The sequence below is a fragment of the Mixophyes fleayi genome, chromosome 8, assembly GCF_038048845.1.
Source record: "Mixophyes fleayi isolate aMixFle1 chromosome 8, aMixFle1.hap1, whole genome shotgun sequence".
Taxonomy (NCBI): Eukaryota; Metazoa; Chordata; class Amphibia; order Anura; family Limnodynastidae; genus Mixophyes; species Mixophyes fleayi.
Genome location: NC_134409.1, coordinates 45,060,902 through 45,078,426, shown reverse-complemented (window position 1 = coordinate 45,078,426; position 17,525 = coordinate 45,060,902). Strand labels below are relative to the sequence as shown.

Genomic DNA, 17,525 nt, shown 5'->3' with positions numbered 1-17,525 from the left:
TGCTTAGATGGCAAAAATAAGAAAAAGAGGCTTACCTGGGCCATGAAGCACCGACTGTGGACTATTGAAGATGTTCTTATGGAATGTTGAATCTAAATTTGAATTCTTGGGTTCATCACGTAGGGTTTTGTACACTGTCAAGCAGGCAAAAGGATGGTTTTTCCATGTGTAACATCAACTGTCAAGCATGGAGGAGGAAGCATGATATTCTAGGGCTTTTTTGCTGGATCCACAGTTGGCGACTTGCTTGGCGTTGCACTCTGAACCAAAAGGGCTACAGCATCATTTTGCAGCACCATACAATACCCTCTAATCTATGCCTAGTTGGTCAATTCATCCTCCATCAAGATAAGGACCCAAAACATATCTCCAGGCTACGTCAGAGCTACCTTTGAGGAGAACAACAGATGGTAGTCTGCAAATCCTGGAATGGACAGCAAAATCTCCAGACTTAAACCCCATCAAGCTGGTTTGGGATGACCTGGACAGTAGGATGAAAGCAAAGCAACCTACAAGTGCAACACATTTGTGGGAACTTCTGTGACAGTGTTGGAAAGAACTTCTCAAATCATATTTGATGTCTGTTGTAGAATGAATGCCATTAGTGTGTTTGGCAGTTATATCTGCAAAAGGTGGCTACTTTGAAGACTACAAAATTTAGAATAAATTTTGTTGAACAAAATGATTCTGTGATTTCATTTTTGTCTTCAATTGTTTATTTGTACTTTACTTTCATTTCAGAGATACATTGAGACATTAAACTTCATAAATTTCAATAAAAACTGAAAAAATGGGAGTGTTCTAAAACTTTTGACCAGTAGTGTAGATTGTGTAAATCATGTCTTATCATTAGAGCCATTAATATGTTTACAAAAGATACTGAACAAACTTGTATTTGAAAATGTTGCTTTGAACACCTTCTTTATATCCTTAAAATGTCCAATTACTTGTCATTTTTAACTATTTATTTAAGATAAATATATTGATTAGCCAAAACTCATACTATTACCTGAAGTTGAATGTATTTCAGCAGATCGAAATACTCTGCGTATAGATGGATGTATTCTAAGACCTTGGAATGATGCAAATATACAGGGAAGTCCTGTGGCATTGGAAAATCACTGTAGCACATCATCTCTTTAGAAGTATTAGTGAACACGGATTTGTAAATACTGGCTCTGCCTTCTTCCACGGTTTCCTACACAACATAGATACATCGGCTGTTGTAATTTTGGTCACTTGTTGTACATGTGAATTTTGTGGTAATTCACAATTACATATGCAAACATTTCCATAATTTAACAAAACGTACAGTATTTTGAAACTAACTTCTTGTCTGAAATGGACTATAATGTGTGATATTATACTGGAAATATAGGTTACAGGGAGAGACTGTTCCTCAGAATGAAGAGAATGATGTAGCTGACTGCAATGTTAGGGGAATTTAGAACCAGCAACATTTGGCTAACAAGGCCAGAAGTATTGGTCAATGTTACCACAGCACCAGATACATGTTTACAATAACAGGAAGGAATGTAGAGGATTTTAGCCATCATATTTCTGTAATGATGTCTTTCTGTAGGATAAGCATGGTTATGACTGCTTCTTCTCTTACAGGTTTATATATACATTCAGTATTCACTTCTGAATTGAATATGTGCTAGTTTACAGAAGTTGCCATAATTTTCTCATAGCTGACCTTCATCTGTTAAAATATCAGTGACCAGTATATCCAGAGACTATTACTCTACCACTGAGAGGGTGTATATTTGAGCTCCTTTCCAAACAATTGGGTATGCTTTATGTGCACATTTATTAGATTGCCATAGGCTATGTAGCCTGCATGAAATATATGTCATCACTATATTTATTTGTTCTGGCCAGGACGCTATATTGCATAATTTGTTAATATATTTTTCTTATGTTAATACCTATTCCATCCAAGTAATTTTTTTACTTGGATCCTTGCACAATACATCTCTTGCGCCAAGGGAGATACTGCTTGAATTTGACTTATAGGGAATATAGGAATCCCTCTCCCCACCATCTGTCTATGTGGCTGCACCATTTAGGAGTGTAGTTGACCCATTCTGTATAATTTTTATATGCATTGACTGACCTCCAGTTTTGAGTCTTCTTCTATCTCTTCTATTGCTGATTTTTTCTCTCCTTATGTTTGAATTAGTTCAATGGTATACTCTGCTTTTCAGCTCACAGTTCAGAAGCATATCAGCTAAATAGACTTTTCAGAAAAATATCTTTACAACAGTTCACTACATGTTTTTATCTATATTTATTACAATTTGTCTATTTTAATACATACTGCTTCCTGAGCTATAGTTACATTTTTATAGTTACATTTGTATGAAGCTCTAATTTCTGCAAGTCACCGAAAATCATTTATCCCGATTTCAGCTAATGGAAGCTAGAAACTTATACAAGGCTGGCGCTACCACTATGCAAACTAGGTGGCTGTCTAAAGAATCAACATGTTGGGAGCACCTAAAACACTGAATAAGATCATGTCATTACTGTTACCCCAGCAATTAACTCTCCCAGCATTTCTTGTGACTCGGTCAGTTTCCTGTGATTCATTCCGCAGCACTTACCATGGTGTGCAATTTGGCAGGTCAGTGCCAGGATTCTTTGATCCTTCCTGCAGTGTACATTCCAGCAGGTCAGGATTTAAAGGTCTTGCAACAATTTTGCATCTGGTCTTGTAATCAAGAACTCTATATAATCTGGCTGAGTCTGACACTCCCTGGCGGATAATTCTGTGTAATCTGCCTGGAGTAAGCATCATCCTGTCTTTTCCCGGGCCAAGGTCCTGGCTTGCTCATACGTTGCTGTTGGATTTAAAGCATGCTTTTTTGCCTTGGACTACTTTACTGCCTCCTGGCTAGTGATTTATGCTCTGGACTCCTCATGTGACTATAATTTTGAACTTACTTTTTGTAATTCACAGCAAGTATCTGTTATGTTCATTATCTTTTGCACATTCCTTCGCATTGTATTTTGCTTAGTGTTCCCTCTCTTGCATATAGACCCATATATTCATGTTTTGTTCTGGCACATACAATAAACATATTTTATTCACATCTTCTGTTCTGTCAAACCTTATAGACTCTAATTAACAGATACCTCACACTGATTGCCCAGAAAGGAGAGGCACGATTAGCGAGCTTCCTAATTAGCGGATCAGTATTCGTACAATGGCAAGAAAAAGTATGTGAACCCTTTGGAATTACCTGGACTTCTGCAGAAATTGGTCAAAGAATGTGATCTGAGTCACAAGAACACACAAACAAAATCCAACCAATTTATGCAGAAATCCAGGTAATTCCACAGGGTTCACATACTTTTTCTTGCTACTATATATATATATATATATATATATATAATTATATAGCCTTGTTAATCCTAAAAGTGTAATTATTTACATAAGAGTGCCTTAGCCTCAGCTGCCAGCATAGCAGCATTGAAACTGACATTATCTTCCTCTGCACAAGGTAGTAAGTGGAAGTGAAGGACTGAACTGCACGCAGCACATGCTCAAATTAATTTAAATTGTTAAACAGACACCTCTCTATTACATTGTCAGCCAGTGAGGATAGGGATGTTTAATGTAAATCCCTGAATGGCGCTCAGCACTGGGGGAAGGCAGACAAAATAAAAACACTAAGTAAGTGATCTGAGAAACAAAATGTTGGCGCGCCAAGCAGCCACCTAGATTGCATAGGGGTAGCAGTAGGCCAGGCTTCAATCCATTCATTCAGCTGACCCTCATTTGATTGCTGTACAGCGGGATCAAAGAAAACCAAAAGAAATCAAAATCAGAACATGCATAACATAAGATATGTGTTAACTTTGATTTCTAGCTAATAAATAATAGTATTAATATAATGTATTCATACTGTAAACTTCCAGAGGCCTCCAATGTCATTACTTCTTTCAAAACATGTGGGCTCCAGACCATCTTCCAGGCAACATTTGATAGCTGTAAGTCCACTGCACCCTGCACCAATTATAGCCACTCTCTTAGACATAGTCCCTGAAACATTAAAAGAGACCGTTAACCTACATTTGTGAAATTAATGTAATCCTAGCATTTTAATTGCATTACAGACATCTGCTTGAATCTGCACTTTTTTTTATTTTTATAGACTTTTGTATAGTACGCTTTCTACTATGGGTTAGTAGGTTGTCCTAACCATAAAATTGAAACTAATCTTTAAACATTTAAATATGATTTTTTTTTTATGTTTATCTAAAAACTGAAAGGCACTATTATAACTAGGGATGTGCACCGGCCACTTTTGGTGTCTTGTGTTTTGTGTTTTGGATTCGGATTTGCTTGAGGTTTTGGGTTCGGATTTGTTTCGCAAAACACCTGACGAAAGGTTTTGTTTCTGATTTAAGGTTTTGGATTCGGATTTATTTTGAAAAAAACATAAAAAGTGCTAAAAACCAGTTTTGTGGGGTTTTTTTCCACTCCTACGCTATTATTAACCTCAATAACATTCAATAACAATCATTTCCACTAATTTCCAGTCTATTCTGAACACCTCACAATATTGTTTTTAGGCCAAAAGGTTGCACCGAGGTAGCTTGAGCACATAATGCCAAAAAAAGAGGTACAAGATGGAACTGTTCTGGGCCCTCCTTCCCACCCCTCGCGAGATTCGATGCGAGACTTGGATGACAGAGCCTTGTTTTCATTTTTTTGCCCGCCGGAAATATCCGAACAGTGCTCGGATCTCGTTCGGATCCGCACTGTTCAGGTGGGCTCGGATTAGTGGAATCCGAGCCCGCTCATCTCTAATTATAACTTAACATTCCTCCTTTTTATACCTGTGAAATTCCTGGTTAATATTTATCAGCACACAAAATAACTGGCTGTGAAGATATCCTAGTGGGCTCATGTTGTGTTTTATTATAATATATACTGTATATTTGATAAATTGTGTTTTTTAACATTGTACATAGTTCTTAAAGCTAGTCGCTCTTGATTATAGTTGCATGCACTTTAGTTTTCATCCTTACCTGCCTGGTCCTTGAAGTCATTACCAGAGAGGCTTTGCTGTAGATTTAATTTTTTGGAGTCTTGGTTATCTGGCCAGCATAGAGCATAAGCTCTCTTGGAAGTATGAATTCATTCTATACTTTCAATCACTCTTGGACAGAGCCTGGAACCAAATTCTAACAGAAAACCTATCATTGATCTTAGTGCATTCACTGGGAGTGCCATTTAAAACTCCACTCAGACAATATATAGTGCTACATATCATAATAAATGGAATTTATATTATTATGGCCCTCATTTTGGTGCCAAAGGACACCATCACCAGGACACAGTATAATTTAATAGGGGAAAATAAATTTAAGTTAATATGGTGTTCAGCACCATTCATTAAATATGTATCTAAGTGTAGGGCTGCCTTTGACATGTGTATGTGCAGGACCAGATTCACACTGGGACTGATGTTTGGTTGATGACTGACTGTTTTTAAATGCCAGATGGGCCATCTTCAGAGAGCCCGTGGTGTTGAAGGTTAGTTGGGAAGGGAGGCACTGACCAACAGTAGTGTCCCAATTATAACCTCCTGCTTCACTGCACTGCTCTTGCATGGGAGCAATGGGAGAAGCTGCTGATTAAAATTAAAAAACACATTTTCTCTTCCCTGTACTGATTGGTCAGAAAAGGAGCAGAGGAAGCATGTATTATTTTAATTACCCTCCAAACACCCTTTCCCCGCAGCACTGTGCCTCAGTATGGCATACAAACATGATTTTACCTCCACACAACATGTCATAAGTTCCCCTTCATCTGCATACCACACATGCCTCTGGTAAGTATGATATTGGAGAAAATTATATGATATTTTCTGCTGACCCTATTCAGCTTGAATTTGTCATTCACATATAACCCTGTCTCTGCAGTCGGCATGTCTGAGACTTCCCAGAGAGGTGTTATATTTCACTGTCCTGAAAGAGATATTTTCAGAGGTTTTCACGTTTGCGAACTGCCATAAATGATAAAATGGGCTACCATAGATCTAGGCTGTTATCTACCAGCACCCTATGGGTCGTTTAACATAAATAAACACATTGATTTAAACAGCTCCTCTGAACCATGTCACACTATTCTAGGAATTAATTCACAAACACATATTTGCAGATTTATATTCCTCAAAGATTAGCTTGCACATGACACTGATACCCCATTCATACTGCACCAAAATCCCGGGTCTTTCCCGGGTCGAGCTCAAACGAGGGGTTGCCTGCACTATGAATGGAAAAACCCGGGTTGCACAGAAAAAGAGAGAGAGAGAGAGAGAGAGAGAGAGAGAGAGATGACTTCCACAAATTGCCAGGGCACAGACATGTGCAGTATGAATGGAGTCAACCCGGGAAATTCCCGGGTCCGAGGTGCAGTATGAATGATGTTTCTGAGCTGGGACGCTCAGAGCCCCTGCAAAAACCCGGCTTCAAAAACCCGGGATATTGCAGGGGCGGCAGTATGAAAGTGGTATTACCTTTACCTACAAAGCCCTCAATAACACCAGCCGTTTGACTGGGGGCATTTGCCCCAGAGCTGTTTCTATATTATACTGCCTGGGCCAGGCTTAATTATCTCTGCTCTTCTCCACCAGATATTACCTTGCTTTGGTGTGGAAGAGGAGATAAAAGAGCTGTTGTTTAGTGCTGCTCACACACGGCAACTCTATGTGTGCAGAAGAAAATTGTGCAGAGCAGCAATGACTTCATTCACAGGAGTTACTGACATGTACACAGTCTCCTTCCCTCCACATGGATGAGCTACCATGTGAACATCTATGAACTGCAACCCTCTGATTCCCTACTCCATCAGATTCCAAAGCAAGGCAAGAGATGGTCGTAGAGAGGGGATTAAAATATGACAAGGGGGAGCATAGGCAAACCGAGTGGGGTTTCCTAGTGTTTGGAAACCCCCCTCCAAGCCTGCGGCACTGTATAATTGAGGTGGCTGAACCCTGCCATCGCTTCACATGACTCTGCTTGAAAAGGGAGAGCATTCCCCATGTATATTATGGGGATAGGAAGAGTTGGAGAGCAGCCAAGCACTGTCTAAAATTATAGCCACGCCCCCATGCATGCTGGTCACGCCCACTGGCTGCGTGGTGTAGAAACCCCCTCTACAAATCCTGCATTTGCCCCTGGGGGAGGTGGAATTAAATAACATTGTGAGGTTTGAGTGGGAAGGTTGTAGAGCATGATGCATGACAAGGGGAAAGTTGAGGGGAAATGATGCATTTTTGGGTGAGTATGCGTGGTATAATGTGTGAGATGGGTAAGGTTGGGGACACATATGCATATCTCTAAACGGTCCCAAATCTGATTGGACAGTCCTCATTTGGGGGAATTGTCTCAATGTTCTGAGCAACCAGAACTTGGTCCTGATTGCAAGTAGCTCCCTTCACACCTCAAAGCTGTACTTACAATGTAACTAGTGCTGTCAACAAATTAAGAGAAGGTTGATGTGTCGAGCAGAGCAGAAATCTTCTGTAATACACAGTAGTAGATAGAGCAAAAGAGGGTTCATTGGGGAGCAGACATGTGGGAGCAGAGTTAGTTTCATATATTGCACATGTATTGTAATATGTGGACCTAACATTCCCAGTTTTTAATACAGTGTATAGCTTGAAGTATCTAGACTAGCATTAATAATGTATTTGGTGAGTGCAGAGGACCACTGTCTTTTTGTTTACACAATGGTCACACCCCTCTTGCACTGCAGTTTTCATTAATTTTTTATACATTCAGGGCCTGTTTCATGTAAGGACATGCGTCCATTAGCATTACGTATTTTGCGTGAAATAGCAGGCGCATGCTCAGAAATGCACCTTACGTCAATGAATGCATTTGCATGTAATTCATGTATGAACAATGAATGACATTAGTGACAACCAACTTGAGGGGCGGAACTTGGGGAAGGAAGGGGCAGACTAAGGTAGGCAATGTACAGTATGGGCATTTTTATGCAAATGCAGCCGATTCAAATCCTGGGTTTCTCATAAGTACGCTTGGTTTCAGCCGTATCATTTGCACCAGCTACAGGGCAAGTGTAAGTGTAAAGGATTGGGCTGGTGGCCATAGCTACAATTACAGTCAGTACTTTCTGCCCCGGCTAGCTGCTGGATATGGGCAACCAATACCAGAGGACCCCCCCCCTGAATACACAGGTGTTTAACACAGTCACATGTGGGCATACTCTAGTGGACTGCAAATGAAATATTGGGCGCCAGGCCATCTCGGTTCAAAACAGGAAAAACTTTATTACAACTCCTCTTCTCCTCCAGCACAAAATCATAATGCTTGCAGGTAAAGGTTATAAGACCAGTTCAACTCCTCCAGCACCCACTTTGCAGCAATAAAATATTTCTGACAGTTCACACACCCAATGTTGTAGGAACAGTCATTACACAGCACCACCAGAGCCAATCATTTTCACAGTAGACAGTAGGCATTGTCCAGAAGTTCTTGCACTACGCTTGTGCACACCATCCTTTTTATCAGGGACTCTCTTTTCCGACTTTTAGCCACGCTGCAGTCACACAACGAAGTCCCCTCAAAGTATGGCAGGTACTTCAAAGGGGGCTCCTGCTGCTACTATATGGAGTAATTCCCCGCTATTCAGAGACCTCTCTTCATCCCTCTGCTGAAGCTGCCTTAAGCTAATTGCGGGAACCCTTCCAGATTATTTTATACTTGTCACATATCCCAGTTGTCAGGGACTTCTCCTTCACCATCACATACTCGTAGTCACACGCTGACTCACAGTACTCCCCTGACTGCAGGGTCCAACTGTACTGCTTCACATGGCACTCTCCCTCCTGCTTAGGGAACCATAACTCAGTCTCACAGGGTATCTGGCCATGAACTCTCTTCCCGGTTGCTGACACTCCTCCGAACTATATCCAGTTGCTCTCTTCACTCCCTGCTATCACACAAAGTTTTATCTGTGGCTGCAGCTATGCACTCACCCCTATCCAGGGTCTCTGACTGCCATCCATAAATGTCTTTCTCTTTCAGGCACACTTTTCCAGCAGCATCTCATCCAAAGACTCTACCTTTCTTCTGGCCTCTATAGTGGGAGACTCTCCCCCTTTTGTCCACTATCATCCAGGGGTCACTCTCATGTAGGGCTGAACCCTCTCATGCTCTCACCTGCACTGGTGCATCTCCTGGTGGTGGGAATCCCCCCACTTCCCCTCTCTCTGGGGTTCTTTAATACCCTCACTGGACCCTTAACTTTGCGTCTCTTTACTTGCCCTAACTGGGCTCTTACTGCTGGGGACATTGTCCCCCTTACAGGGGTGCTCAAGAGGTGGGACTCTACTGCTATTGGACTGTTTCCTGCCCCTAGTAGGCTTTCTAGGATGTCCCCTGGTGCCTTGTGGCACCCGCTGCGCCTCTACCCCTTTCTCTTGCCGGGGACCTGGGACTACCTCTTCCCTCCCAGGTCCCAGCTAAAAAATGGCTCCCCTCTCTCGGTATGTATCCTCGTTAGCCACGCCCCCGTCCGCAGGTAACCACACCCAATCAACTGTTAGCTACACCCTCATCGATGACACGATCACTCGTGTCATCAGGGGGTGAAGCCTAACGGCAGCTCTTCTTACATAAGTACCAACTGATAGTGACAACTGACATGGCATAGTCTTTGTTTTAAAAACTACATATATATGCATGCCACTTGCTATCACAGTACATGTCTATGCAGTACCGTTTAGGCAGAGCATAAATGCACCCAGTTTCAAATCAAAGTGCATTTTGGGATCTGTTTTGATTTGAATATGGTTGGAACTACTCTCAAGTTCTGTGCTGTTTTTTAAAATGCGATCAATCGTAGTCAGTAAACAAGGAAAGGGTCAGCAAAAGTAGTCAGAATAATCAGAGAGCAACAGAACACAGCAGGCTAGTCTGAGCAAAGAGGAACTATAACCGGCAGGGAGGGCTTGTCCCTTCCTGCCTTATAAACAGATGTCCTCTAATCAGAACTTCTCCTGCACCGCAGGTATATCTATCCCAGCTGGGCTATAATTATCCAAGATGGGCGCACGCACCCGGCTGCCCTAGATGCCGGGGCGCGGCGCTGGGGGCAATGAGCGTCCCGACCGTTGCCTAGGAAATGACGCCCCGGTCGTCATGACGACGGCCGAAACGCCGAGCAGTTCCCGGAAGTGAGTCGCGGCGGTGGCCAGAGCCGCCGCGGCTCGTAACAGTAAGTTGGTCAGTTTAACATGTAATGCAATATGTTGAACTAACATTCCCTGTTTTTATTACAGAGTACATAAGAAAGGCTGCCATTAGGCTCCACCCCTAATGACACAGGTGGTCGTGTCATTGAAGGGGGCATGGGCAACGGCCAAAGGGGGCGTGGCCAACAGGGATAAGCACCAAGAGAGGGGAGCCATCTTCTAGCTGGGACCCGGGAGGAAGGAGGAAGGCAAAAGTGGTAAGCACCCCTGTAAGCAAACATGCTAGCCCAGTGAGGGCAGTTATGAACCCTTGTATGGGGAATGGAGCCCATCAAGGGCAGCAACAGCCCCACATTAGCCTGTGAGGGCTGGTAAGCAAGAGGGTAAGAGCCTTTAATTATGCAATAGAGCCCTATAGTAAAGAATAGGGTTGCAGAGGGGATCCCCACCTTCAGGGGTACCCCAGAAGTGGCACCCATGCAGAATGAGAGAGAGCATGGAGAGGTGCAGCACTGGTATGACAGTGGACAAGAGGGGGAGAGTCCCCCACTATAAAGGCCGCCATAAAGGTAGAGCCTTTGGAGGAGAAGCTGCTGCAGAAGCATGCCTGGAAGAGAGAGGCATGGATGATTATCAGCCAGAGATGCGGGATAGAGGTGAGTTAGTGGCAGCTGTCACGGGAGCACATTTGTTCGATAGCAGGGGGGAAAAGACTGCCCCTGGCTAGAGTCCCGATAAGTGTCAGCACCCGGTGTGAGAGTTCATGGTCAGATGCCCTGTTAGATTGATTCATGTGTCCTAAGCTGGAGGCAAAGTGCCATGTGTAACAGTACGGTTGGACCCTGCAGTTAGGGGAGTACTGTGAGTCAGCAAGTGAGTGTGTGACTATGATGAGGGGATGCAGATATATTCTATTTGACTCAAAACAAACAATATGACACATAGAAAAATGTTACAGCTCTATTGAGAGATAGTGGCAGATCCGGATTTGTAGCTGGATAGTGTCGGCATCAACTTCTTCTACTCTTTTGGAAACATCGTTTATTAAAGAACCATTGCTACAGTGAGGGAACCATCGCCATTATACCAGCGTGGGAAGGACATTCACCCTCGTAGGGAAAGAGCAGGGTAAGATCGCTAACTTTTTTCTGCCACTATCTCTCAATAGAGCTGTAACATTTTTCTATGTGTCATATTGTTTGTTTTGAGTCCTCCGTGCGCTGAATCACCTTTTGAAATTTACATACAATATATTCATTCAGCAGCAGGAAGTTCTTACATTAGAGAAGCGCCGATAATTTTTATTGCATATATTCTATTTGACTGTTTAAACCTCATTAGAACAAGGCTCTGGTTTGCCTTGAATAAGCTGTAAAAGCGAAACGTGCGTTGGCGTTTTAGCTCTGTGTGTCTGAATTTTAACACTATGTAGGTAACGCTTTTGTTACCTTCCCCATATCTAGAAAAATTGCATTACCATTTAAATGATATACTACGTCCGGGGATAGTTACATTTAGTAACATAGCGTTTCATTTTAGAGTCTTCAATTTGTATCAGACTCAGATTACTCTATCTACTATTGTCGAGTGATTCGATCTATTTTCAGATTCACTGAATCAAGACCAGCTAATTCAGATTAGATCCATTATATGCAATTACAATTTGAGATATCAGCAGTGGATAGTAATAAATATGGGAATCATAACAGTGCGAGATTTCATGGATAGCAAATCAGTCTATATGTGCTAGATAGATTAGATAATTCCTTGTGATTTATGAGATTTATACTATACTTCAAGATCTGAAAGTTATGGAGCTTTAATTAGTGACAACAATAAGCAACAGCACAATCCTACATTAGTGTTAATATTATATTCAATACTGAATTCATATATTTAATTGTTGACCACAGAGCTACATTGCAGTTTGATCTGCAATTTTATATATTTTTGTTTTTTAATATTTCGCTAGCTTTTTGGGTATAGGATGACCTATTACTAATTTTAATGAATACTAATAAAAAATATTTTTACCTTTTAATATACATCCATCCATTATCTTGAGTGCCCCTTTAGTCACCTTCTTTTTTCCTTTTTTTCTTTCAATAGTGATGCAGAAATCTCTGACAAATGGGATGTGCAACAAATATAAAATATTCTGAAAGTGTTCTCCAAGATAGTTAAATGCAGCTTCAGTGGAGAGATGAGGAGTGGTCCCTGGATAATGAGGAATTGCTCTGTACAGCAGCAGTAGGAGCTCCCTTGGAAAGCACCCCCATACTTAAGGGGCGGTTACTGCATGAAAGCAGTGTGGCTATAAGGTATGGTGCGCACGAGCATAGTGTGAGAACCTTTGGACCATTCCTACTGTTCCTATACCATTGGGTGTGTGAACTGTCAGATATATTTTACTGCTGCAAAGTGTGTGCTGGAGGGGTTAAAGTGGTCATATAACCTTTATCTGCAACCGTTATGCTCTTTTGTGCTGGAGAAGAAGAGGAGTTGTAATAAAGTTTTATTCTGTTTGAACTGGCCTGGCCTGGCGCCCAATATTTCATTGCACTGCACCACGCCACTGCACTAGAGTCTGCCAATATGTGACTGTGTTAAACACCTGTATATTCAGGGGGGGTCCTCTGGTATTGGTTGCCTGTACCCACCAGCTAGCTGGTCAGAACGTATTGACTGCAATTTGTAATATGGCCTACAGAGTATCCCTTCACAAGTATAATTTGAAGTAGTTAGAATGGCATTAATAATGTGAGAGCAGACATGGGAAGAAAACATGGTATGAAGGTCTTTTGGAAAGCAGGAAAAAGATGGGATAGACTCCAGCATTCACTGTGCAGAGGACCCCTTAAAGCACTGTACCGATTACCGAGAGGGATGGGTTAGGATAAATTTTAGGGTAAGAATTCTTTTATTGTTACCGTAATACTTGGATAAGTGCCAAGCTATTCAACTCAACACCATTAATACACTAAAAGAGCTTTAAACATTACTATTTTACATCTGCCTGCATGTATTAATGTTGTATTGTGATACCATTTTATCGTCTTAAACACAACTGATATATATACACATATATCAACCTTGTCTCTATTTTTAAACATTTATTTTGTTAACCAATGCCTTTATAAAATCTGTCTACTTATTCTTATCTGACCACACTTTATTATTGCGCTTCTTTGTATTTTATTGGCCCAATGATATATGCCCAGGGCCCCATTTTGTATAAAATCAGCAGTGTTTGCGGGCCATCCACCTATGTAGCTGCACATTTATTGACCTGCCTCCTGGAGGCTGCTTCATTTCATCACTCAGGAAGAGAAGTCACAATCAGCTGCCTCCTATACTCTTTACAGTGGCGCACGCCCCCCTCCGAGAACCAACGGTACTGTACAGCAGCCGCGGCGCTGTCAAAGAAGCGTTCGCGGCAGTGCTGTATTGTAGTACAATAGAGCACTGCCTCGGATGCTGCTTGACAGCGCCGCAGCTGCTGTAGAATTCAGACTCGCCGAAATGGAGCTGCTGCGCATGCGCAGCAGCTCCCTCTCGCAATTTTTTTTTTTTTCGGGGGGTGTGGGGGGGGAACCCCACCTTCTAAATCCTGCATTCGCCCCTGCTTTAACATGAAAAGGAAGAGCCCAAGACCATGACCTGGAGAACGAACTCCACCTGGCAAACTCCACACCAATGCAGCTTACTAGGATTGTCAAAGGAGTCAACCATGTTAATGGGAGTATCTAATATTATATTTACACGTGCCATTATTACACAAATACCCACTTTACTATGTATAAAGACCATTATGTCCTCAGTATTGTATATTGGTCATTAAGATCTTCTTTGTATTATATATCAGGCATAGGTTGCCAGTCCATCCCTTCACCTGAGATAGAGATGGCAAATTCACTAATAGAATTTAGCAATGAACTGGATTTCTTTAAACTTACTAATGGTTTATCTATGGAACTATAAGTAGTAATACACAACACATATATTTAAAACTACACTGCAAGAAGAAGAAAACACTAAGATATCTAAATTATTATCCAAGATATTTAGCTATCAAACTTGTTCTCTAATGTTGGCAGCATGTTTATAAACAACTTTGTCCTTAGAATATTCTTCTACTTAGTTTTATTAGTAAGAAAACTAATATTTATAATATCTATTTATAAAGTATAGTTTTTTTGTCAGGTGACAAAAAGAAAAGTTTCTTCTGATTTAACCACAGAACCATTATCTAACTAAAGGAATATAATACTTTATCAGTATGTACACACAATGTACAATCTTGTAAAACCCATAGACAAAAATATAATGATTTTCTGGTACAATACCTTATTATCAGCCCGCTGTTTCTTAATGAGAATGCCTCAGTTGCAGAAACACATGTAATGTTAATGTTAATAAGTAATCTGATACACTATCTATTGTAATGTTTATATGAGAACCTTGTGTCATTCTTATTATATGTGTCATCAGAATGGTTAACCATTTCTTGTAGTTTGTACTGGAATTGCAATGACATTTTTCTAAAGATTTTTATAAATATATACTAAATATTCTAAATTAAAGTTTGATACTTATAAAATAGAAAATAACAGATTTTTATTTTAGAAAATAAATAAAAATTACATTTATATCACCAAGATCATTTAAAGACATTTGAAGAAATGTTTTGTGAAATTGTGAATTTCGGTGGATAAGGTTTCGGGATTTTGAACAAAATATACTTTTTGAAATAATGTTTTGAGAAAAAAACGAAAAAATTTAAATTGAACAAATGTACATTATAAACCATTAAACATAATTTTAGATAAATTTGCTGAAAATAGAGGTATTAGTCCAAAATTTTCACACAAACTGAACCACAAGAGAGGCTTTTTTTGTCAGGGGTGTAACTGAATATATGTGGGTACAACAATGGGCTTTAAAAAGGGAGGTGGGCCTAACCAACTGTGGTCCCCATAGCAGCGGCACCCCTTTTTAATTTGGTAGTTATATCACATTTATTTTACCTATCATCATCATCATCATTTATTTATATAGCGCCAACATATTCCATAGTGCTTTACAATTGCCAAAACATAATTTTAAGAACCTGAGTAGGGACAGAATGATATACAATATCATTGTTTATTGGTGAGCAAAACAGATCAGATTTGTGTGTTTGGAAGTGTTAATTGGCAGATGATATGACTTTATGCACAATCCCTGGAAATTGAGCCCAGCGCCGTCTTAACGCATGGGCATGCTGGGCAGTTGCAAGGGAGCCCCACAAGCATAGCAGCCAGGGGCATAGGAATTAACATTTTTATTGCGGGAAGGCAAGGACTACTGTAGGGCCTGGAACCCATTTTTCTCACGTTTGGTATCTTGTTTTACAACAGTTGCAGCAGTGACTGTAGATATACAATGACTCCCAATCCTATGTATAATTTTGTCAGCCAACCCCAGTTTCATTGTTTATTTTCCTATAGAAATATATTTATACATTATTATTATTATTATTATTATTATTATTATAATTATTATTAGCTACCAATTAGTACAAAAGCTGCTAGAAAGATAAATTCAATGGTTCATCTTAAAAATTTACATTTTTCATAGTTATTAACCTAGTTTTTATTCAGTTTTTGTTGACAGCCTAATCTCATATGATTGGGAGCATTTTTAAATCTATAGTCACTGCCTCACTGGTTATGGTATTGTTGTAGCTGTTTTCAAAGAAAGAGTCAGATGATTTGAGAATAAAAAAAAAAATTTTATTCAAGCTTGCGTGATTCAGACTCCCTAGACTGGTTAGTGTAGAAGGTAATGATAATACATTTCTACATAAGTTTTATAAGCAATGATCTTGGCACCCTTGTGCAGAAAGGCGTTTAGCTTGGCATTTCCACTGATTGGTTAACTATTAATTATGTGCACCTCTACTTGAAATAATCACTAGTACAAGACAGTACGGCCTGGGGCAAAAGGGTATATTTCCATGAAGAATGAAAGTCATAAACATTTCTTGCAAAGCTTAGTTTCATTAAAGCTATAGTATATAATTACAATAATGGCTGCTAGACTCCATTTTGCAATCCAGACTAAATATTCAAACAATTGTACATCAGTATGTGCTATATATTTAAAATGCTATATCTTATGTTTGTTACTTGATGCACCACACCAAATTCAGGGTAAATGTAAAGTGAATAGTTGTTCATCATCAATACAGGTTATTTATTAAATGTTTATGAACAGAACACTTATAAATGGCTCACCGTGTATGTCCCCCTAGCTTCACAAACCTTTATAATTTAACCAACTTAACTAAAATAAACACACAGAGACATCTATAAGGTTGGCAAAAAAGGAGGTCAGAGTTTATTAATTTAAATAACCTTTAAATACCTTTTGGCAGACCCCTCCCATTGAGAATTCTAAAATCAACTTGTTTACAATCAGAGCAGACCAATCGATGGTAATGGCAGGGCATTAATCTGACGTAAATCCTCTCTAATCCGAATTACGAGCTCAAGAGATTTACCTTTTCTCAGATCATTACCCCCCGCATGTACTATCAAAATATTAGGCTTGCCGTTACAACTAATAAGCTGCGCCAACCAGGGCATAATGTCGGGCCAACACAGACCCCTTCTACCGAACCATGAAATATTAGAGCCAGCATGAGATGAAAAAACTGTTTTGGCCCTGGGGTGGCCGGCAGCCCAAAAGATGAAGCACCTTCATCTGCAGGTAAAAAAACAAGTGTCAGAACAACCAATATTCACATGCGTCCAGACAGATTAGTATTTTCGAAAGTGAGACACCACGAAGGACAGTAAAATTCAGACACGTAGCAAACGGGGGGGGGGGGGGGGAGCACACCACTTATCAGGAATTACAGCAGGGAAACCACGGGGGAAAATCCCTTTGCGCCCTTGTGTAAAAGCGACGAGCAGAGGAGCCCTAGGTAGCCCATATGAAGAGGAAACACGAGGGCCAAGGAGGAGGAAAAAGTGGAGGGTGGGGGGTGGAGTAGAAATTGAAAGTGAGGAGAAGAAACATCTGCTTGAACAAAATTCAACATTAATCAAACACAATAATATTCATGAAGCACAACTAGGCCTAACATAAGATTTGTATGCCGAGGACATCCTACGGCCAAGTGCCTTAATAGAGTCTGTGGATGCACCAGCCATGGCCGCGTACATAGCCACCCCAATCCTAAAAGAGTGGGTGCTGTACAGTGAACTATCAAAATCAAGGAAATGTATAGCCCGTTTC

At 40.5% G+C, this 17,525-nt stretch overlaps 1 protein-coding gene across 1 annotated transcript in view; it reads right to left on the bottom strand.

Annotated features, from left to right (window-relative positions):
* LOC142099232 (dimethylaniline monooxygenase [N-oxide-forming] 2-like) overlaps window positions 1-14,653 on the bottom strand; it is a 46,492-nt gene extending 31,839 nt beyond the window's left edge. The window contains exons 1-3 of the mRNA XM_075182474.1: window positions 14,588-14,653; window positions 3,915-4,051; window positions 1,010-1,198 (exon numbers count right to left, since the gene is read on the bottom strand). Coding sequence (XP_075038575.1) covers window positions 1,010-1,198; window positions 3,915-4,046 — 321 coding nt within the window. The 5' untranslated portion in view covers window positions 4,047-4,051; window positions 14,588-14,653. The remainder of the gene's footprint in view (window positions 1-1,009; window positions 1,199-3,914; window positions 4,052-14,587) is intronic.
* Window positions 14,654-17,525: the final 2,872 nt, after the last annotated feature.